The sequence below is a fragment of the Chenopodium quinoa genome, unplaced genomic scaffold, assembly GCF_001683475.1.
Source record: "Chenopodium quinoa cultivar QQ74 unplaced genomic scaffold, ASM168347v1, whole genome shotgun sequence".
Classification (NCBI taxonomy): Eukaryota; Viridiplantae; Streptophyta; class Magnoliopsida; order Caryophyllales; family Amaranthaceae; genus Chenopodium; species Chenopodium quinoa.
Window position 1 is genome coordinate 3,079,127 of NW_018744151.1, and position 23,637 is coordinate 3,102,763.

Consider the following 23,637-nt stretch of genomic DNA (forward strand, 5'->3'; position numbering starts at 1 on the left):
TCCTTCACGCCTTTTGCATTTTCTATCAAGTTTTTCAATTTAAAGTGACATAGTCCAAACCACCTTGTCCATGATTAAAGTTCCGTTCACTTCACCTTATTATTGCTGAACTTAAATCATTTTTATCAAACTGAAATTTTTTAACTGAACTGAAATTAATTTTTGAATTGAAATTATTTTACTGATTCTCTATTAAATTTCTTTTTTAGAGTTACAGATTTTTGCTGAACTGAATTATTTTTACAGAACTGAAATTAATTTTATTGAACTGAACTTATTTTACTGAAATAAAATTATGTTTACTAAACTGAAATTATTTTTATTGAATATTATTTTTTTAAAGGTGAATTGAACATGACCTAAATAGGGTTAGATTGATTGCCTAATAATTAAGCAACTAATATGGAGGAAAAGTTTATACAACTCTTACTCTACCTCTCCAAAACTAACTCTAATCTTATTTGTTATGACATATTGGTAATGGAATAAATATTGGATATAATGTTATCAAATACTTCCTAAGCTATATGCATTAGATTAGAGTCACTAGACTAAAATTGCAAGAACAATCTTTCACGTATGATCCATATTAAATATTAATTGTGATATTTGTTCCAAGAACAAAATCACCACTTTTTTTTTTTTTTTTGAAAGAAACAAAACCACCACTTAAGTCAAGGAAGTGTTACTTTAGTAGAAATTAATACTTTAATTGAGTTGGTAATTTTCGCTCTTCAACAAAAGGATAAAATTCAACATTTTTATTTTATTTTATTTTATAATAAGAGTAAGGGTGAAATTGATTATATACACTTTTTTTTAGGGCATATACACCTTTTTTTTTTTTTTTTTTTTTTTTTTTAACACTTTATTTAATACTAAGCAAACACGATTTTTATGGCTTCAAAAAAGTTGTCATTTGACCAAATTGAAATTGATGGGTCAATGTGGAGTCAACAACCATGAACCATTTGTTTACTCATTGAGTAGTATAGTACATACTATACCAAAAGCATGAAATAATAGCTTGGAAATTACGCCAAATGCAGAACGCTTACTGGTTGCAGTAATATTGTTTCTTGATATTTTTATATGTTCTACGAAATTTGAAAGCTTAGAAAGATGCAAAATCATGAATATTGAAGTGGGTATTACAATTTAACTGCTTTTTTCAAATTCAATGATCTTTTCTTTTTCCTTCTAAATTATTACTGTATTTTCTGGGCGATTAGAATTTTGTAACTATAAAAAGAAAGTGGGATTTTTTTTTTTTTTTCCTTCTTATTTGTTGGTTTGAAGATTGAAGCCCTAAATTCTGAAGAAAGTCTCCAGAAGTCAAAGAAAGTAAGCATTTTTCTTTTAATTCTTCTGCTTTATTATTCATGCAATTTCTTTTCAGTTTATTAAGTTAGTTGGGGGTAATTAATGTGATATTTAATTGATGATCATCGGTTTTCTGTGATTTTCTTATAATAAATACTGTAAATTTAAAGCTGTCTTAATCTTGTAGATTTTATGGGTATCCTATTTTAGCATTCATTTTTTCATTTTTTGGTATCATTATATATTTCTGTAAATGGGTGTTACCATTTGTGGGTTGGGTTGCATAAATATATAAAAGAATATTATGGTATTACTATTACTGTCAGATCATAATTATATATTGTTGTTGATTGCATAACTTTTGGACTATACAATTGCAAGTATATAACTTGCTGTGATGATTACAACAATTAATTGAGGAATTAATTGGAGAATTTAAAGATTATCAACTGTAGTTGAGCGTATTATAGCAAGGAATATATAGAGTACAGGCAATGCTGGTTTTTGATTTGGTCTATTCTTTGCAATCATATGAACCACATGGCGTTGAGCGATGTAGGAGCATCATTGATGCTCTCAGTGCAAATTACTTATTATGAAGATGAAGAGGGAAAAAAATGGAGGGATTAGGAAGCAAGCCAAATGGAAAATATAACAATTGGTCTTGTATTGAGGCCTTATATCTCATTGCAGTCATGTTATGAGCTTCCTTTTTCGTTGTTTTGGCGTATGACACTCACTAGTAATGGGACTGCTTGAGACCTTAGTTGGCTTTAGTTACCTATTTTTGAAGTGTGTATCTCGTATCAAACTTTTTTTCTAATTCTGGCATATGATAGTGGGGGAATTCTTATTATTTTCTAAGGCAGGTTATAGTAACTTAGTGCTAGCAAACGTGTTGCTCCAACTTTGCCTTGTTTACCTTAGGAGGTATGCTATTTCAGCATTCTATATTTGTAGCTTGCCCCCGCCCTCAGGAGTCTTATTTTCAGTTTGCATATGTTGTGGTAATGCCATGCCTCAGGACATGTTAAAATAAGCCATTGTTGGTTTCGTAAGCTTGTTTGTTGGTAATCAATTGCTCAATTCTACAGTTTTCAGATAGATTCCTGTGCCATTTCTGATCCATTGATATGAAATTGTGCATTACATCTAACAGAATGGCTGTGAATACAGGAGTACTCCGTAAATGTTTCTTTAAATTTTGTTATTGTGCTATGCTAACATTTTTTCTGTGGTTCTGAAGCCTCATCAGAATGGAGGATCCAACAATTACAAAAGAACTGGACAATGAAGACAAGGCATTGAAGAGTCTGCTTGATACTTTTGGTTCTGCATTTTCTCTTGAGGAGATTGCTTCTGCTTTTTGCAAGGCAGGCCGAGATGCTACCTTAGTTGGTGATATATTGTGTGGGATGCAGACAGGTCCATCTGCCGATGCAACCCATGAATCAAATGGATTGATTAATGGTGAAATTTCTTCAGAAACTCCTAATTATAATAACTATGACAAGTCACATGATGCTAATAGGAGCAGCTCTCAAGCGTCGAAGTTGAAAAGAAATCCTACCTCGGTGGGTACAAATTCTAGTTTTTCTGGGAAAGAATATGTTTGGCGCGTTGTTGGATCAAATAGAAGTCCTAATGCAACAAAGCCTGTGAAAGTAGAGATGCGTTCAGTGGCTCCTGTTTCACATGCTAGTGGGAAAAATTGTGTTTGGCGCATTGCCGGATCAAATGGAGCTCTCAATGGGACAGAGCTTTTGAAACTAGAGGCAAATGATTTCTCAGTGCCTGTCAATACTTCTGAAGAACCCTTGCTTTCAAGGGATGCTAATTTGATTTCTTCTGATAGATCCTCATCAGCAAGCGATGTCAGTTCAAATGATGACATTGAGAATTTTCTGTTTGAAATGCTTGGACATGGATCTCAACTGGAAAGAAGTGCTATTCGAGAAGTCTTAGGTAACACTTTTGCTTTCTTTACTTTAGCTATCAATTTTACCCCATGGATGTCTTTGTGCTATTCATGATTATGAGCATAGTACAGTCAACTGATCATTTAATTATGTGGGATTCCGCCAACTTCTATCTTTGTCAATTCTTAAAAACTTTCCTTAGTAAATTAAAAGTGATTGCAGCACCTAAGATTACTTGTGGTACATTGTCTTATAGATTAGAACTTTAGATATCTGTTAATGTCTATGATTTAAATTTATTTTAATTAAAAATAAAAAGTTCTATAATAGCATTTTTGACTCTTCTTGTGCATTACCCTTAAGAAATAAGTTGAGCAATTTTTTATGTGCAACTACTAATTATTTTTAAAATTTGAATGAATGCCAGGTCATTGTGGATATGACATGAAGAAGGTATGATTATGTCTCAACTTATTGATGCTTCTTTTTCCCATCCATATTTATCATTGTGATGCGCACTAATTTTCCATTTCCCATTTTCCTTCGCTTTATGGTCTTAATGACCTATTTGCCTTTTATGTGTGACTGTCAAGAATTTTTTATGTTCTTGAGGATGAAGCTATGGTATATCAACTGTTAGAAAACCAGTTTATTGTTGTCTACCAACCACAAAAGTGAATGCTATGAAATATCTGCAGAGATGTGCATCAAAGCTGAAAAAAGGTTCAATTTAACTTTTTTACGGATAAATATTTTTGAAAATAGGAAAGTTTTGTCAAACTACCTTATACATAGAACTTAATTCAAATAACTATTTTTTTTTCAGATAATTACCTCATCATATTTGCAAAGGTGATTAATAACAGATTCTTTTCGGGTTTATGACAATCCAAAGGGTAGCTAAGTAAAGTGACTAGGTGCTGTCAGCCTGTCATGCCATTGCTAATTAGATGACTAGGTTTCTGCAAGATAAATAGTTGCTGGCCTCAGGGGTGAGAGAGGAAATTCCCTGAAATGCCTAAGTTAGCTGGATTGTGATTAGTGGAAATTGGAGAGAAAGGGGATCAAATTTGTTTTTTGTGTGTGACACATTGGCATTGCACATAACTTGCCTTATGTACGATCCTTAATTGCTATATATAGATTTAAAAAAAGGGGGTGGGTCTTGGATACATGGAAACACAGTATTGGATCTCTGTTGTGGATACATGTGAAGTTTTATGGTGACAATTCAGATGACATGTTATTGTTGTCTTCTCTCATTTGTGAGCTCTCTGACCTGGTATCCAAACAGTTGGAAAAAGGCTTGTGAGTAGTGCATTGGACATTGGTTCTCAAGTTGCTGCCTTGATGGCAATCTGGTTGACTAGTGCAGCAGGTGTGCTTGCAGAACTACTAAATTTTAGAAAGGCATTTCATGTCTCATTGATGAAAATTGTTCTACAAGAGAAGGCTGGAAGGGCTGATATCTCCATTTTCTATTCTATATTTTAATTTTTCTTTTTTACAGGTTTTATTTCCTATTTTTTTTTCTTCTATATGAATTTCCTAAATAAATAATGAACAAAAAAATTCCTGATTGGAGCACAAAAAAGATTTAATCAATTAATCCACGATATTATTTATATCTCAAGCCTTTTGTGGCAGTCTGGCAGAAGTATCTGATTACTTCTGCCCTTTTTTTTTCCCCTTTAATGCCTGTTCCATTGTTACAAATTATATGCATATTAAGTCCTTAACTTTTACATTTTTGTAAAGATAATAACACATGCTTATGTTTGCTTAAAATTTGCAGAGCATGGAGACATTGCTAGCTCTTATGGCTGAAAATATTGACAAAAGGAATCAATGCGAGGTAAATTTATCCATTTGAAATTGTTTTTCCACTCATTTAGGCTGTTGTCTAGATGTAGGGAAGACTTTCAAAAGCAGTTATTCAAGTGTATTGGTCTTTCTGTCAAACATTCACATGTTTTGAAGCATATACTTTTAACAAATTGTTGTCAAAGTTGTACTTGAAATAAATATAGGGAAGGTATTTTCCTTTATGGAGAAGGCTAAAGAGAAAGGAGTGTAAGATGATGAGGAATAGACAGGACTCGTAGAAGTGGCAAGGAAAACGAAAATAATTTTGAGCTAATTTCTTGATTGAAAAATCTATTGCCCAAACAAGTGATATAAAATTTTTGTTGGGAAGTCTAAGGTCCACAATCTTAGCCTCATGGAACATCATCTTCTTTTCTTAACTATAATATTCGAATGGTCCACTGGTTCTGTAAGTTATAAAGAGTGTCCCGTGACCCCAGATGCTGTATTTTTTTTCTTTGTCATGCTTGATATCTCCCCTGGGCTTTTGTTAAGTGTTTAATGTCCTCTGACTCTCTTCATAAGACATAAGATGGTGCAATTAAATTACAAAAACCATCAAGTAAGTTGAATAGCTATTTTGTGACATTAGAAATCATGCCACATTACAGACCCTATTCTCATCAGAAGATGGTAGAGACAAGCCTAAGCTAGTTGATATTTTTATTGATAATTTGCTAGTCACTAATTGGCTTACTGCTAGGTTAGAGCTGATGGTTAACTGTTAAGTGAATTAAGGTGACCAATTAGTTATTTTAGTAGGATGGAAAGTTAAAGGTTACACAAATGTATGGTGTTATTGTGATGTGACATCAGGTATCATTTCATTCAAAGTAGAGGCAAATGGTGAAAGTAAAAAATGCGTGCTTTCTTTTTTATAGTTGCTTTCACTAGGCTTTCTCTGCACTTTGAAGCCTTGCTCACCAAATATATAAGCTTAAATGCACACCTGATAGTCGTAATACCTTGGACCATTTTCAAACTTACCAACTTCTAAAACGAGGTGTCAGATGGTATTGCTTTCAGATTGTCAAGGAAAGTAATTAAATTAAATTCTACATATAGCCAATATAAGCAATATTTGAGGAGCTGTGACAACTTAATATTTTTAGCATATCTCTTTTAGTTTTCATTGCCTACTCACATTTCCTGCTTAGATGAACATGACTATTTAATGTTTGTTTCACTAGTCATTTGTTATGCCTTTTGTTTACTTACAATCTACAGGAAATTAATCTGCAGACGAACTCCAAGGGTCTTTCATTTGAAAATCAAGTGCAAAAGCAAAGGTCTGCAGTAACTTCTACTTCTAATTCTCCTCAGACCCACTCCTTATACTACGAGGAGGAATGAAGTTGCTCTACCTATATCTTTTTCCCTGAACACCAGGAATCTGATTTGGGGCAGTAAATGATCCTAGGCTAAGAGTATGAATTAGTTTTTGGAGAAATAATTCTGCCTTGGGAAGAAGAGGGGTTTTTTTTTTTTTGAGCTTTAGTAACCACTTTTGGTTGTTCTCTGCAGTAATGAGAGTAGGACCATGAGAACCAATTTAATCCCATCAAGGATATCCAGTGATAGTTGTGAGCAAGCAGACTTGATTGTGAGTGCTCCTGTTCTGAAAAATGCTACAAGATCTTGGGCAACCAGAGAAATTGTGACTGAGCCTTTGAATGATGTTGCTGAGGATTGTGAGGTTAAGGCCACAAGTCTTCACTTTAACAATGTGAAAGGTGTTTTCCATATTCTAAACTCTGTATGAAAATCTAATTCTTGGTTATAACTTGCATCAAATAAAGTGTCTGTGTAAAGGAATACATGTTAAATTTGACTGAAAGAATAGAGAAAAACTATATCATTTGGACTCTAATGGTTAAAAAGAATGTTTATTCACCTTATTATAAATCCACAGCCCTTTTAAATAAGCTTTAATAAGGATTAAGGTATTTATTACAAAGAGAAAGAAAATTAAATAAGTAACATGGCATCATTGAAGAATTTATTTTTCAATGCGCACATATAAGACACCAAACAATGACACGTGTGGCCTGATTTTGCTGCTTTTTCCCCTTCGTGGTTAGTCCTTGCCTGCTGCATAGACGTATGTGTTTCTGCTGCGTGTAGATTCATGCATATCTTTGGATTGTGGTATTCATGTGCGGTCGCAGTGCTGTTACTGGACACAACACACAAGAGTGATGATCCAGTGAAGTATGCTTCATGGAACTTCATGGACATGATTTATCACAAAGTGGAAATAGCCAAACATGCTCCATCATTAGAGTTGGGGAGAGTATTTTCTAGCTTTATGTGGTGGTTTATAGAAATTGTAAACAGAGTTGTACCTCATTTGGACTTGGCTTTGCTATCTGATGGAAGATTTAGCATCTCAGTGTATTGTTAACTATGTTAAGAAGCTTTTATTTTGTGTGCTTTGTACCTGACTTGGATGAGCTTTCTTATTTTATCATAATATTCTGTTATGTAGATGATGCCAAAGAGGGTAGCTATTATATCCTTCGCAAAGCTGTAAAAGAGCATCGTGAAACAATGAAGCAGTATTATGAAGCTGTAAGTTTTCTTTTTTTAATTTTGTCCAACCATGAAACCTTCGATAAATTTTGTCTACTTGTCCATGATGAATACCCTTTTTTTAATGGTCGCTGAATGTTGCCACTGACAAGAATTTGTGTTTTCCTGACAGGCTACAGAAGCGTTTGCAAAGGGTGATCGTGGACGGGCGACATTACTGCTGGAAAAGGTTGGAATTCTTTCTTCTTCCAGGTTAAGCTTATCAGTGACATGTTATAAATATGCAACAATGGTTGTGTAATTAATACTAATGCACTTGAGCGTTTTATCAATACTTATTACATTGGTTTGGATTCGACAAGAATTTTTTCACTTTATTGGCAACACTTCCATCAACATGAAACTTAAAAGTTATTGTTATGCATGTTAAAACTAATAAAAAAACACTTATTAACAAGGCATATATAAGTGTTAATGTTCAAGACAATCACTTAAACTGATTGATATTCACTGCTTCTATCTTGAAACTCTTTGCTTTCCTCCTTTTTTCACAAGTGTTTGAAATGCTTATATGTGTCTATTTTTGGCCATGTTGTGATTGCTGTCACTGCAATTGGTTAATTGTCTGGCATTTAATTTGGTTGTTCCAGAATAACTTTATTTTCTCATGGCATCTATTTCTGGATATAGGGACAATTCTTTTACAATAAGGCTCGTGAAGCTGACGAAGAATCTGCTTCAAAAATTTTTGAAACCAGGTGAATTTTGTTAGATAGTTGGATTTTGTTGTGCCTTGGCCCTTTTGTGTAACCTTTTTTTTTTTTTTTTTTTTTCAGTGATGGTAGTGGGGATGGCGAGATGCGAGAAGAAATGTCTCTTGACTTGCAAGATCACGATGCTAAAGAAGCAATACGTCTTGTGAAAATTCACCTTCGTACACTCTCTGGAATTCCTAGTATGTCATCATTTTTTTTCCTATTTTCTTGTCATGACAATACATGTAGGCTGTGGCTATGACCTTGACTGGCCATGTTTTTTGTTTCAGTGGTTAGGGATCTGAAAATTATTATTGGAACTGGTGATCAAGATGCTGAAAAGCGCAAGCGATTGGTATGTCCTGAATTTCCTGATTACTGTTGATCTGCCTCAAATTCTTTGCTTGATTAAAGTTCTCATTATTGCACTGGTTTGTTGAAGGATGCTTTGTGTAGAAGTAGTAATCTTATCATCCCACTTTAAATGCGTCCCTTGTAGCGTATTATGTTGATAAGTATGATAATAGACCCAATGAAGATTACCACTTCAAAAGGAGAAAATACAAGTTAATATCCAATATCAACAAAAATCATGTTTTTTTTTTTTTTTTTTTTTTTTACATCAATGAACTTATCTCTTCAATCTTCAATTATAAACCGTACGTAAGAACCTCAAGTGTAAATAAGGAAGCTGATTAGTATGTTCCAAGTTTCCGACGCCTCAAATAGCGAATAGGACTTTTGTATGCTACCCTCCAATTTTTCCTCTTTTCAGGAGATGAGATTTTTATTCATTCTTGCATGCAATACATTTGAAAGACATTGTTTTGTAGTACACTATTTCTCTTTGTTCACCTATTTTTTACGCAAACTTTCTTAATTTAGTGCTCTTATATATGGCTAGTTCTACTTGGTTTGAATCTGCATTTCATTAGAGAAAAGAAGGCAGTTAAAGCATAACTGCATAAGGTGATATTTTGTCTTTTGTTTGACAGATTTCAAAGCTATTGCAGAGGGAAGCCATTAGATGGATTGAAGATGAGACTTCTAGTGCAATCTTGATACGCTTAGATGAAATCAACCCTAAAAGCCTTAGCTTTGGTCGAAAATAATACGTGAATATTGTACACACGGGTTTTGCTTCATATTGAATTCATCCAAAGACCATTTGTGCTTATATCTTGTTGTTCATGAAGAACCCAATATATGGTCATCGTTCATCTTGAAGGCTATTTTCATGGTTGTTGGTTCTTAAGGTATTTATTGTAAAGAATGTAAACTAATCAATATTTTAAAAGTTATCTATGAAAGGAAAGAAATTACAATTTCAAGTTTTTAGAGCTAAATAACTAATTGAATGAAAGTCAAAAGATATCTACTATAAAGATGTGAGACCAGCATAATTATGCATGTAACAAATGTAATTTTCTTTGTTCATTAGACGATGCAACAATTTCTTGAACAAAAACTTGTGGGCGCGTTGGTGTACAATAATACGGAGTATTAAAGTCATGCACATCAAATATTTTTGTACGAGTAGCTAACAAGACATATATAACTGGATATAGTTAGGCTAAGGTTATGTTTGACAACACATTTCAGATGCGTTAAATGATAATATTACCGAACAATTATCTACTCATGAAAAATAACATTGAAACGAATATAAATATACCCAGTTATAAGTGAATAAAATAATCTTTGAGGAATGAAGGGAGTACCCGTTATTGTTACCCGTTTGTCATTACGTGGTGTATTTATCTCGTGCTGGACTGCTGGGCCGGCATAAATTAGTGCCTTTGCACTACTCTTCCACGTTAGGAAACTTGCTAGTTTCTTCTGTTTTCCTAACAAATCTATCATTGACAAAGCTTAAATATAATTCTTCTTATACACCAACTAATAATTATACGTCCCGTTCAAAAAAATTATACGTAATTATTGCCAATGTATAATGTTAATCATTAATACTTTTTGATTATCCATTAATAAATATTACACATGGGAAATTATATATTGATACGGAGTATTATATTAATCAAGCAACATATACATAATTACATAATAATGATATATAAGAAAATTGTGATCAAGTCAATAATTGAATAATAATGTTAATGAAATGGAGGAAGTGTATTTGAGATTTTGAGGAGTTTCATTACCTACTATTAAACCTGTAACCTTACCACTTACAACATACAACATACAACAATACAAGAAGGGTCAAGGATACAATAACATCACCGTCGCGCCATTATTATACGCAAACTATCGATCACCACGGAAGTTTGCAATGGCTACCGGGACTGTGAAGTGGTTCAGTAATGAAGCGGGTTTTGGATTCATAGGCCCCGACGATGGTGGTGCTGATATCTTCGTTCATGCCTCCGTGAGCCAAGGAAACATGGCCGAGGGTCAGAAGGTCAAGTTCGATGTCCAGGATGGACCTAACGGCCCTGAGGCCTTAAATGTTAAACTGATTTGAGTCAAATAATGAATGTTATTTGGTTATAACTTATAAGGCTGGTAATTGTTCAAACGTCTTCCCTATTTTCCTTTATATTAATTATGCACGTAACTTTTCATATCAAAATACATTGTTGTACAAAGTACTAATATGTAATCCAGTCTATTATTGTCGTTAATGAGTTTAATATCAGCCTCGTGAGTTTTTGTTCTTATGATATAGTGCCCTACAATTATTCTACAAATGAAGCTAACATAAGTGAAAGGCCATATTGCCATTGATACATATAATTAATCAACTATGATAGAGTAAAAATTATAGTATAAAAAGGGATAATAATAACCAGGATAGATATAAATAAATAAATAAACTCTCATTTTGAAGATAAAAGTATATACATTGTCATATGTCAAACATCAATTCATGAATTTCTCTATAACAAGTCAAATTTATTTTACCTTGTAAATCATAATCCCTTCTCTCATTATCCTCTTCTATTATAGAACTTTTTATACACAAGGTGCAAAATGCACTAACATTATTCTTTGCTCATTTAATGATTAAATAAGTTGTAATCATCCTTTAATAATAAAAAAAAGGGTGAACCATCGCACTCGAATGTAGATAACAACTTTTGCTTTTATTAACTTCGACTTAAGCGACGACATATTTATTTTCATTGTCTAGCTATATTTATATTGGCATAATAAGAAAGTTATATATACTAAGGGTCTGTTCTCATAGACTGAACGAACTAAACTAAATTGAATGAACTGAACTGAATATTTTATAAGAGAAGGAAATTAGGAACTGAACTGAGTTGAACTGAACTGAAAATAAACGTATGAGAACAGACCCTAAGTAAACACTCTCAAATTGATGAATTATACTTCGTACAAAGTATCTAGTGTTTTACACAAGTAGTACTTAAATATGAAATATACTTAAAAGATAGCAAAACTGGTAAGAATGTTAATTCACTTCTTATTAGTCTTGTATTACGGATTTACAATGATGTTTCCAATGTATAGTACATGGGAAGATGTTACAAAGATGTTACTGATGTATAGTATATTTCTGATACAGGTGATAAGTGTCATGTGACATACTACGTATATTTTAATACAGTGTAAATATAAATATACGATATAATTTGACCCGTATTATCGCACGGGCAGGACTAATCTAGTTAGAATTAAAATTCTCCGAAATCATCACCCAAATATGACCCAACCCTAAAGCCTAAACTGATAAAGTGAATTGTCAATTGTCCTAGCAAAAAAGAGAAGGTTCTGGAATTGAATACGTGACATTAGTCGAGCATCAAAGCCCATCAAACCAAAAGAAAATCAACGGCAAAGATCGATTGATTCTTCAGGAATTCGGCGTTAACATTGACTCTCAAACAACCCTCACTCACAAGTCACAACAAGTCACACCCACAATTATTCTCTCTTTCTCTTCAAATTTCTGGGTTTATTTTCCCAGAAAACCAAATCTCATCAATCAATCACTTTAATTTGTGATTCTCTCTCATCTTAATCGAAAAGAGAGAGATTGAAGATCATACAACCTAAAAATGGCGAGTGGAAGTGTGAAAAATGCGGGGTCTAAAGCAGAGGTTGATAAGGCGGTGAGCGAGGGTAATCCTGTCATTTTACATTTCTGGGCGACTTGGTGTGAAGCCTCCAAACACATGGACCAAGTTTTCTCTCACCTTTCCACTGATTTTCCTCATGCCCATTTCTTCAGGGTAATTTTTAAAATGTTTAATTTTTGATGATTATATGATGTTGGGTTTTGCTGTATTGTTGTAAATGTGTAAAAAAAACTTGATTTAGTGGTTTATTTTTTGTGGGTTTACTTTACTTGGTTGATTTATTATACTCTGCAAATTGGGTTTTTTGATTGAATCATTTAGTTTTGTGTTGTTTTTGAATTGGTGATTTTCATGTTTCTAATTAGGGTTTAATGACTTTGTCTGTTTTAGCATCAGTATGTTAAAAATCTGATTATTTTGAAATATATTATTGTCATTTTAGGAATTGATGGTAATAGAGTTTAATGGCTTCTTTTTCTTTAACTGTATGATCTTAATAGTGTTGCCCACTTCAATTAGTCATGCTATACATAATACATCCTTTGGTTCTTTCAATGACAGCATCTGTGTCATTAAATTATTGGATTGGTGTTTTGTACGGGGCGGGGGCGGGGGTATTGGATTCAGGGATGCTGAATCTTTCTTGAGGGTGTGATTCTACAGACTTTCGTGATCTTTCGTGTGATGTATGGACTTGAACAGAAGGGTTGGTGGATTGGGAGTTGATCTAGTTTATGTTTAGCTCTCTTCGTCGCAGCTTGGTTAAAAGATTTTATGTTCTTAAGTGGAATGAGTAGTAGGTTGTGCTTGTAGGATTTCAGGTTTCACTGGAGGCTCACGTTAGTGTGCTAGCTGTTCTTGATTTTATCTCCATTTCCCAGTGACCCGGGTTTTACTCTATATAGTCATATGCAATAAGCTCCTATTTGAAGGGCTGAGTTTTTGAAGTTTGTGAAATCTTATGTTGGTTTCCTTGGAAACTCAAGACTTAAATTGCATGTTCAACTCCAGCTCCTCATTTTTCTAGTTTAAGTTGAGTGTAGTCACTGCCTAACACAGTTGTTGACTTGTGGGTAGACTTGTCAAACAGTTTAGCAGGATTGAGTTGGAGGTGGCGAATTATGGGTAGACTTGTCAAACAGTTTAGCAGGATTGAGTTGGAGGTGGCGAATTATGGACCATATTTGTTCTTCACCCAAAGCTTTTGGGTAGTCAGCTATTTCCAACAGCTGAATGGTGGGAATTAAAAGTTTGGATAGATGATTAATAAGATTCTCACGGTATGTGAAGTAGATAGCATCTGGAGGACATAATGCTCAGCCCTTGTATTACCATGTTTTTTTTTTTTTTTTTTTTTTTTTTTTAAATCTATTAATTTCATCGATTGCCATTGTCATTCGTAGTGTACACTTGAAGAAGCAGTTTTAGTTTTTTTTTTTTTTTTCCTTCTCTTTTCTCATGCTTAGCTTGTTTATAAATATGCTGATTTTCATGATTCTTCATAGAAAACACTTTTATCCCCCTTTTTTTAAAACCGCTCCTAGATAGCTGTAATGCTGTATGCCTCTATTTGCTTCTGAAAAGCGTGCTTTATTATTGCAGTACCATATATTTCATTTTTATGTACTTCCTCTGTTCTTTTTTTATCGCAACATTTGACATTTTACACTACACACACACTTTTGATTGTCTTTTACACTATTCAAGTGGGGTCTTTTTAGAATTGGCTTGATATATATGTACTTCAAAATATTAATCTTTTTTTATTTTGGAAAAAGCTAATGAGCGCCCCAGGGCATTAGATAAGAGAATTAAAGTGCAAATATTAGAGTAAAATTAACATTAATTACATCGAACGACGCGTGATTTTGTCATGAATTCCTAACTTAATACCCTTTCAACCAATATAATTATTCCTTATCTAATGCCTCCGGGCGCTCGTTAGCAAGATCCTTTTATTTTTACTAAATATAATTTAAGATAGTAATGGTATAACATGTGCATTGGCAAGTGTGAAAACCCCAATGTACTAATGTAGTGATTAAAAAGAACGGAGGAAGAATGATTCTTTTAGTACCCTCTTTTTCCAGGAAATATGATCTTTTGTATGTGAAAATATTTTGGATGTGTGAGTGATGAACCTTTACATTGGAAAACATGATGAGGTATTTATTCATCTTATTCTGTTTCTGACACTGAAATGATTTCTAAATTTGTGTGAGGGCTTGTTAGTTTTAGATTTGCGTGAGGGCTGATATATGTACACCCCTTTGTAGGTTGAAGCCGAGGAGCAACCAGAGATATCTGAGGCTTTTTCTGTTTCTGCTGTGCCTTACTTCGTCTTTTTTAAGGTAAGCTTATAAGTTGTCTTGAATTTTTTTTTTATCTAACATAGATAACTGTTTCAGCTATCATCATTTGCTATTCTATTGTGATTCCTATGTCTGACACTAAAGTACTGTGATATAACACCTTTATATTAGCTCAATGCCTGTAATGCAGATTCTTCCTAGGGCAGAGTGAGGGAAATCAGACTTAGACTCACCTGTACAATTGCAAATCTCTTGTAGGCTTGTATCCTTAACTTCGCAAGATGGGTGTTTTATTTTTTGATTTTTAATTATACAAAGCAAATTTTGTCCATTTTTTGATGGTAAATTTTCAGTCTTATATTTGGTCAAAATTTCTGGTCATTATAATATGATGGTTAATTTTTTGCAATTAGTTTGTCCAATATGATAATCTTATCTCCTGTTTCATTAGGGTGGCAAGGCTGTCGATACATTGGAGGGAGCAGATCCATCCAGCTTGGCTAACAAAGTTGCCAAAGTTGCTGGATCAGTCAATCCTGATGAACCTGCTGCACCTGCCAGTCTTGGTTTGGCTGCTGGAGCCACTGTCCTAGAAACAGTGAAAGAATTTGCTAAATATGATAGGGAAGTTCCAGTGGGCAATCAGACTGGTCGCAGTGATGATCTTAACAAGAAACTACGGCAGTTGATTAATTCTCATCCAGTTATGCTATTCATGAAAGGAACCCCAGAAGAGCCAAAATGTGGATTCAGCCAGAAAGTTGTTAATATTTTGAATGAAGAGAAACTCCAGTTTGGAAGCTTTGATATCCTAACTGACCAAGAAGTTAGAGATGGGTTGAAGAAATTCTCCAATTGGCCAACATATCCTCAGCTGTACTGCAAAGGTGAACTTATTGGTGGATGTGATATAGTCATTTCTATGCATGAGGGTGATGAGCTGAAATACATTTTCAGTGATCATGAGATAGATTCCACTAATGTCATTGACGAGAAATTATCTGAATCAGGAAGTGGAAAGGGGGGTGTATCAGCATCGACTGGCTTAAGTTCATCTGTTACTTCTCGCCTTGTAAGCCTCATCAACTCGAGTCCTGTTATGGTTTTCATGAAAGGTACACCAGAAGAACCAAAGTGTGGTTTCAGCCGAAAAGTCCTTGACATTCTTGAGCAAGAAAAGGTGGAATATAAGAGTTTTGATGTCTTAACTGATACCGAAGTTCGTCAAGGTCTCAAGGTTCATTCAAATTGGTCCAGCTATCCCCAGCTATACATTAAGGGTGAACTCATTGGTGGGTCAGATGTTGTATTGGAGATGCAGAAAAGTGGTGAGCTCAGGAGGGTTTTGGCTGATAAAGGGGTCATTATTCCTCATGAAACACTTGATGATCGTCTGACTAAATTGGTCAGCAGTTCACCTGTTATGCTTTTCATGAAGGGCACCCCTGATGCTCCTAAATGTGGTTTCAGCTCCAAAGTGGTGAATGCCTTGACAGATGAAGGTGTGACATTTGGATCTTTTGATATTCTGAGTGACGATGCAGTTAGACAGGGGCTGAAGACGTTTTCTAATTGGCCTACTTATCCCCAACTTTACTACAAAGGTGAGCTGATTGGAGGTTGTGATATCATTTTGGAGATGAAGAACAATGGAGAGCTTAAATCAATCTTTTCAGAGTAGGTACTATGATGTGAATTTGCAGGATGTCGAAAATAACATCAGTCAGCAACTTGATTGCACAGTAGTCTTACATATTGATTTATGGCCAAATGTGATTTTTTCTACACCATACAGGTTCAAGAGTTTCGCGGTGTAGTTGACGTTTATGTTTTTGGCTTTTTTAGTCTGAGGTTGCTCTCTTTGTAGTTGTTTGGTGGTGATAGTTTCAAGGGTACGAGTAGATCTGTCATTACATGGAGTATTAGGCTAGAGTTATATGTACAACTGCTTTTCTAGTCTTAAAGTTTTCGCTGTTTTGAGAGAATGGTATCACACACTTTGGGTCGTTTATGAGAAACTAATTACTTACGAGTTGGATTGGATAAATATGCACTGCTTTTGTTTCATAATACTGCCTTTGTTTCTCCATAGATGCAAAATTTTGACTTTGTGCACTTTATGTTAACATTGAGTGCACCTTTTTTTTTTTTTACTCGTAATGTTTTGACTTTAAGTTGAACTTTCTTGTTTTTACTCATAATGTTTTGACTTTAAGTTGATATATACTTTTAATCTTCTTATTTAAAATTAATTATAGATAAACTAAAAATATAAAAGTTGGTAATGTGAAACTATAAATTGAGATGAATTTACCAAGGATTTACATTATTATTACTAGTGTAAATATCCTAACGTTGCAGGTAAAGATCATGTACAATATAGCTGGATTAGTCTAAATGTACTTTTTATGTTATTAAAAAAAATCGATGGTCAAAATGACAACTAGGAAGTGCAACAATTAGCAATGCATTTGTTGTAAAATGAAAGTAAAAATTAACTCTACAATTTACAGTGTGGTCAGCCACGTAATAATATAATACTTCGTACAATATAGCAACATCCTTTAAAAAGCAATATTGTATTCATATGAGTAACCTTTTTTTTTTTTTAATCGGCTATGGTAGCTTTTTTTTTCCATAAAAGTAAGCTCAATTCATTATATGAGCAACATTTGTTTATTCAAGTAATTATTATTATTATTTTAAAAAAAAAACTATTAAAAAAGTAATCCCATTTTTTCCATTACTCAATTACTTGTCTCATAAATATATGACAACTGTAGTGGGTACACACTTCACACCATATAGCTATGCCACACGCCCTCACATAAGAATTTGTTAACTCAATATGTGTTTAGCAGCACAATGTAAATAACAGCTAGTTCTTTTATTATTTTTTTTTTTCTTCTTTCCTATTCTTATAGCAAAATTTTTCCAAACCAAATAAGAAATCTTAAGATAAAAACATACGATGAAGTTATACTTGTGTCAACAATAATAAAGTTAAGTTTATATGGTCAAACTTTGGATTTTGTTGAATACAAATGAATAAACTGCTAAGAGTAACAAACTTGATTTTTATTGATCGATTTAATGGCACATCCTGAAAATATAAAAGGTAAATGGATAATTGTCTTGCGTCTTACAGAGTGATCTAGTTTTCCTTGGTACAGAGTATAGACCTACATAAGATCAGAATAATGGAAAAGTTATGATCACTAGTGTAATTCCTTGCCCGAAAAGTGCTTGTGGCAACTGGGCAAGTCACTGCATCTACATGCTTCTAATGCTGTTAACTATACCTCATCCTTGATGCAGTAGCTGCATAACCCGAACAAATATACGAGCTTCTGTGGACAGTGTGATCATGCGGAACTACAGATTTCCTGCAAAAAATAGCAGTAGTTGTAGAAGGTAATCAAGTGTTCGTTGGTATCGTACTAAGGATACTTTTTGTCTCTTCATTTTCTTTTATTTGATCAACCTTCATCTCCTCCAAAATCCCATCCACATCCTTGCCATGTCGTAGATGGGCTTTAATTAGAGCATGATACATCTGTCTATTCACCGGAACTGCATTTCTCAACAATTTGACAAAGGATGCAACATCTTCAACACTGCCTTCATCACCAATCCAATTAAGAAGATAATAAATGACTTGTCTATTAGGCTTCCAACCCTTATTCTCTACATAAAATGACAAGCCTGCTTTCATGCAGCTGACTGCTTTATGCATCTCACCCTTCTCCTGGTACCTTGCTGCTAATAATCCCCAAGTGTTGGGACTTGAACCCTTTTCTTTCTCTGACACAAGCATAGCCTCTGCTTTCTCGAGCATTCCTTTGTCTAAATATGCTACAGTAACAATATTACGAACCCGAAAATCATAACAATTATCAGATGATTCCCACTCCTTCAGCACTTCCTCAGCTGCTTCTACTGCATTAATCCTCACAAGAGATTCCAACACGTTAATATAATCCCTGTTGATACATCTCTTACAAGCACTCTTCTCCAGTGCCCACAACCTCAAAATATCATCCTTTTTTTCTAGTTTGGCATAGAGAGTAATCAGATGGTTATAGGCAGTGCCGTCTTTCTTATCCACTCTTACCTCTGCCTTTTTCAGGGCATCGATTGCCTTGTCTGTGAGCCCTGCTTTAATGTAAAAATTAGCAGCAACCGCATAGGTGTTCCAGTCTACTGCCATGTGAGGTTGAGTCTCTGCTTCTTTCAAAATATTTGCCACCACTTCAATGTCAGATTTTGCTCCATATGAATTGATGCACAGTCTGTAACTGTAATTATCAGGTAAAACCTTGTTTTCCTTCATTTCAACTAACACCTCTGGAACCTTCTCATATTGCCCTATATTTGTGTATAGGCACATAATGTCATTATAAGTAAGAGCTGTTGATGCAAAACCCATCTCTTTCATCTTCCGTAAATGTGACAAGGACTTGTCAAGTTGTCGCTGTCGCACATAGCAGTTAAGAAGAGCGCCATATGTCTTATCAGTTTGGTCTTGTTCAGATAAGCTATTGAAATAGCTCTCTGCAGACAAAAAACCACGGACTCTGCCAATAAGATCTAACTGCACCGCATGTTCAACTGGTGTAAATTTACAGACGCCTTTCTCGTTCATCCACTCTGAAACCTGCAAAAATGGGTCAATCATAAGCTTAGAACCCTGCTAAAAAACATAAACCCAGTTGACTTCAACATTCATCCTTCCATCATTTTCCGTCTGTCTCATTATCCCTCAAGGGATGTCAAATATTTGCTCTATCAAGGTTTGGCAAATTTTACGTCTTTGCGCCCCTTTAATTGTCCTTTGGAGCCCACCCCAACCCACCAACTTTATTCTCTCTACTTTTTACTTTCATTAAAAGCATGCCAAACCTCAAGTCTTCATTGGGCAACAAAAAGGGATTGAGGGAGTAGTTTGTTATGCACTCAGCTCTTAGGCATTTTATGACATACTTTGAAGCATTCTGCCTAACTCCTACAAGCAAAAACCTATTGTTTGGCCAACAAATCATGCAGCTCAATCATCAAACAAGACAGCAAGATAGTACTGACAAGCAGGACTACTAGTAAATAAAAGTGCATACTGATCCTTATTAGAGCAAAGAAATGTAAGAAATAAGTTTCCAAATTGAATAAAATTCTCAGCATTTATTCCTCTCGTTACTCACAGCACCACATTTATAAGCAACTTTGTCAACATAAGCTAATTTAAAAGCACATACACAAAGCTCTCAGCAACTTATAGTCCAATGAGCAAGTGAACAGCAAGAAAATCCAGTGTCTCACCAATTGCAACACTTGAAGGGTGTTTTGTTCACAAGTGGTTATGAGTTTAGAATAGGGAATAAAAACAAGGTAGTATGATTATGGAACATGATTTAGAATACCATGTGTTTGTTTCAATTCAGGAATGAATCTCTATCTTTTATTTGATGACTGAAATTTAGGTATGCGACAAACCTCACCAGCTCACCTCCATTAGTTTCTTGCCTTCATTTATTGGGGGTTTGAAGCATGGGTTTAAAGATGGCAATTCTCTCAAACAAACACAAAGCATGGAACATATCCATTATAGAGGTCCAAATGCAAGCAACTATATTATTCCATCCAAAGAAAAAGAGGCTTAGAAAATTAAACAAAGGAAGAAATAAGCACATCACTGAGTATAGACTCCAGGCTGGAAGGACTATTTCATCATATTAATTGGCATACATTCATCTATTCTACAAAGATAACTCTAGAATTGAATAGCTTAAACTAATAACCTATAGACTTTTTTTATCCCAAATTACTCTAGTACTTCGTATTAAACTCCACAAATTTCTAAGGCCTACTAGAGCCGAACAAGGTCAATTGATCTAAATAGTTTGCTTCCCACCAATCAAGAGTCAAAACATAAAACTTTAGACCTTGTTTCAAATCAAAGCATCCAGCCAACTACTTATTAACTTATATAGTTAAAATCAAGAATTCAAAAGCATACTAGCTGAGGAAGGGGACAAAATTGTGAGCCTGCAAATGTAGCAGTGGGTTCTCCCTTTCTAAAATTGTATCTCATCATTTAACATAGCCACTACCTCCAATTCAATTTCAAATCGACAAACCCCGATATTACAATCATGCTCATGGACGCGACAAAGTTTTATGCTCGTTATCATCTACTGTAACCTTCCTCCTTTTATCCTTTACCCATTATTGCAAATTCATAATCAAGTCTCTTTTACTCTATACATCTTCACAAGTACCCATTTCAACAAACACCCACAAATCCAGAATCAAATTACATTACATCCCACAAATTATCATGTAGATATATGATCTCAAATATAAAAAGAACAAATTCTTCCACATTCTAATTCAAAATATCATCTCTAAAAAAAATAACATTTCAAAATCTAATTATCAAACATACCCAACATCTAAAAGCTTCCAAATTCAACAAAATTACAACAAAATTCAGCATTATAATCTACCTCGAGAGCTTGAGTAAATCGCTTGCGCTTGCGAAAATCATGGATGATTCGCAACAACTCAGCAACGCTAATCTTCTTGCCTTTATCAACCCAACCATCAAGCTCTGGTTGCACATTGATTCCAGGACTTCCTAAGGGGCTTAACTTTGAATACAATGTCTCCCTAGTTTTCGTATTAGTGTGGTAGTTTCTCTCACCATTGATAACATTTGAGCTCAAAATTAGGGCTTTTTCTGATGAAATTTGAGCTTGATTTAACCTATAAGTCAACCGATTTAGGATCACAAATAGCTTGGAGCTCATTTTTGCTGAAATGGGGGTTTAATTTGGGGAAAATTAGGAAATGGATGAAGAAATTGAAGGTAATTTTTGTAGGGTTTTTGAGGAGGGTTTAAGGAAAAAGGGGGGTTTTGGTTTGAGATTGATTAATGTTGTGAGAAGAAAGTATGGGCTCTAAATGAGTGAATTCTTGTGTTTAGTTTTAGGAAACCGAATGTTGGCCCAAAGAAGTGGATGCATAATTGGTTTTGATTGATTGATTCAATCTCAGTCTAGATTTTATGAAAAGTGGTCTATGTTATTTGAATTTGATAATCCGATTATCCATATTCGATAAATTTTGTGAAAAAATTCCATGATTTTGAACTAAAAGTGAAGTGTTTGGGTGTTATATTTATGTTCGAGTATCGAGAGTTCGACACAGATACATGAGTTGAAATGAAAAGTTCGAGTAACATAAAAAGTGCTTATCAATGTACAACACAAATTGGGATCCTACAACTATCTCTTTCTCTCGTGTTGCTAACTTTTGGGAATCAAAAATTCACAACTCACAATTTCTAAAATTTGGACATTGCTTAAGTAATGAGATTTCTTTTTGTTGCAATATTTTAGGCTTTGATTTTATTCAGTGATTGCAACCAAAATTTGGTGGCTAGTTTGCTACTCTTTGAAGCTCTTGTTACTTAGTACTCTCTTTGTCTCCAATTTTTTTTGTCCCATTACAGATAAATGAGTCAAATTTCAAAAACTTTTGACCTTAAATTCTCATTAATCAATTACTAATAATACATGTGGGTCCTATTAGATTCGTCTCATTGTATATTTTATTAATATCAAATTTTTATGCGTAACCAAATGAAGTATATATATTTCGTACGTTTTAACATGCGTCTTAGAGTTGCTAAAAAGTCAAACGGGGCAAAAAAAAAAAAGGACAGAAGAAGTAATTAGTAGCTTATTCTAAAATTAAAAAACTTGGAACTTTGGAAGTCTAGTCTTTGTGGTATTGTTATTGCGTAATACGAGAAAATGAGAGCTTATTAGGGCCTGTTTACTTCAGCTTAATTTCAGTTCAGTTCAGTTCAGCTCTAATCAGTTCATTTAAGTTCAGCTCCTAATTTCCTTCTCTCATAAATTCATTTAAGCTCTATTCAGTTCAGTTCATTTCAATTCAGTTTAGTTAAGCTTAACTCCAATCAGTTCAGTTCAGCTCAGTTCAGTATATGTGAACATGCCCTTAGTTGCATGCTTTTAAGAAACAACTCATTTATAATTTCTAGTAATATTTTTAAAACTCATAAGAACAACATGTTAACGCTATGTGTCACCCTTCTTTTTCGATATGATTTGGTGTCACATGTGTCATCACCCTTCTCTCAACACATTGAATAGTACTCTATAGTATTGTTTAGTCTTAACACTCTATACTAACATTTATTTACTTGAATTTTTTTTTTTTTCATATATTCTCTATTTAAATTTGACATATATCATATATATTGATGAAAGATGATACGAAGTATAACATTCTTCATATCTATAACCTCTCTATTGTTCAACATATTAATAAAATATGATATAGATTATTATTTATATTATTCAACACTAAACCTTATTAATTAATCACTAAACCTTATTAATTAATTTAGATCAACCTTATAAATTTATGTATGATGAGTCTGGACATTAACTAGTTATTAACATAAAACTCAAAAAGCGCATCAATTCACAAAAAAATCTAAAATTGAAATAAATTTAATAGACAATAAATTAAGAGATAAGTGGAACAACATTTAAACACACAAACTTTACGTGGTTTATAATGACAATTTACATCCATGAACAAGAGAGAAGAGATCAAGAGAGTTTTACTGATCTTGACTCTCGAGGATAATACAAATTACTCCGTACAAAATAGTGGATAGGTACCAATGACCTATGTTAAAGAGTTTAAAAATTCAAGATAAGGCATAATCTAGCACTATGTAATTATATATTTATAAATTTTATGTACCATGATTAAATAACAAATAAAAAAAAAAAAAAAAACCTTTGTCAAAGAAACCAAATTTCAACAA

General features: G+C 33.8%; 3 protein-coding genes across 4 annotated transcripts; 2 read left to right on the top strand and 1 right to left on the bottom strand.

Moving 5' to 3' along the window:
• Window positions 1–891: 891 nt before the first annotated feature.
• LOC110693608 (putative nuclear RNA export factor SDE5) lies at window positions 892–9,805 on the top strand. Of its 2 annotated transcripts, none has more exons than XM_021870747.1 (12): window positions 892–1,344; window positions 2,570–3,288; window positions 3,670–3,695; window positions 5,038–5,097; window positions 6,336–6,397; window positions 6,633–6,841; window positions 7,597–7,679; window positions 7,813–7,869; window positions 8,331–8,398; window positions 8,477–8,595; window positions 8,686–8,750; window positions 9,391–9,805. In XM_021870747.1, the coding sequence occupies exons 2-12, from the start codon at window positions 2,580–2,582 to the stop codon at window positions 9,505–9,507; spliced, it is 1,575 nt and encodes a 524-aa protein (XP_021726439.1). In that variant the 5' UTR covers window positions 892–1,344; window positions 2,570–2,579; the 3' UTR covers window positions 9,508–9,805. The 2 variants fall into 2 exon arrangements, with proteins under 2 accessions (XP_021726439.1, XP_021726440.1); XM_021870748.1 differs by having other exon boundaries at window positions 6,351–6,397.
• A 2,359-nt stretch (window positions 9,806–12,164) lies between these two features.
• LOC110693609 (monothiol glutaredoxin-S17-like) lies at window positions 12,165–16,844 on the top strand. The gene is made up of 3 exons (XM_021870749.1): window positions 12,165–12,615; window positions 14,739–14,813; window positions 15,226–16,844. Exons 1-3 carry the CDS (start codon window positions 12,442–12,444, stop codon window positions 16,453–16,455), a joined length of 1,479 nt encoding a protein of 492 aa, XP_021726441.1. The 5' UTR covers window positions 12,165–12,441; the 3' UTR covers window positions 16,456–16,844.
• Window positions 16,845–17,823: 979 nt separating this feature from the next.
• LOC110693610 (pentatricopeptide repeat-containing protein At4g21705, mitochondrial-like) lies at window positions 17,824–21,803 on the bottom strand. Its single transcript, XM_021870750.1, has 2 exons — window positions 21,278–21,803; window positions 17,824–19,431 (listed from the first exon to the last, which is right to left on the bottom strand). The coding sequence occupies exons 1-2, from the start codon at window positions 21,578–21,580 to the stop codon at window positions 18,193–18,195; spliced, it is 1,542 nt and encodes a 513-aa protein (XP_021726442.1). The 5' UTR covers window positions 21,581–21,803; the 3' UTR covers window positions 17,824–18,192.
• Between the last annotated feature and the right edge of the window lie 1,834 nt (window positions 21,804–23,637).

Bases quoted from the DNA above. Each gene is read 5' to 3' on its own strand.
- LOC110693610 (XM_021870750.1), bottom strand. From the start codon at position 21,580: ATGAGCTCCAAGCTATTTGTGATCCTAAATCGGTTGACTTATAGGTTA. The intron at 19,432-21,277 runs GTAGATTATAAT...CCATTTTTGCAG, and splicing joins GATTTACTCAAGCTCTCGAG to GTTTCAGAGTGGATGAACGA.
- LOC110693609 (XM_021870749.1), top strand. From the start codon at position 12,442: ATGGCGAGTGGAAGTGTGAAAAATGCGGGGTCTAAAGCAGAGGTTGAT. The intron at 12,616-14,738 runs GTAATTTTTAAA...ACCCCTTTGTAG, and splicing joins CTCATGCCCATTTCTTCAGG to GTTGAAGCCGAGGAGCAACC. The intron at 14,814-15,225 runs GTAAGCTTATAA...CTGTTTCATTAG, and splicing joins CTTACTTCGTCTTTTTTAAG to GGTGGCAAGGCTGTCGATAC.
- LOC110693608 (XM_021870747.1), top strand. From the start codon at position 2,580: ATGGAGGATCCAACAATTACAAAAGAACTGGACAATGAAGACAAGGCA. The intron at 7,680-7,812 runs GTAAGTTTTCTT...TTTTCCTGACAG, and splicing joins TGAAGCAGTATTATGAAGCT to GCTACAGAAGCGTTTGCAAA. The intron at 8,399-8,476 runs GTGAATTTTGTT...TTTTTTTTTCAG, and splicing joins TCAAAAATTTTTGAAACCAG to TGATGGTAGTGGGGATGGCG.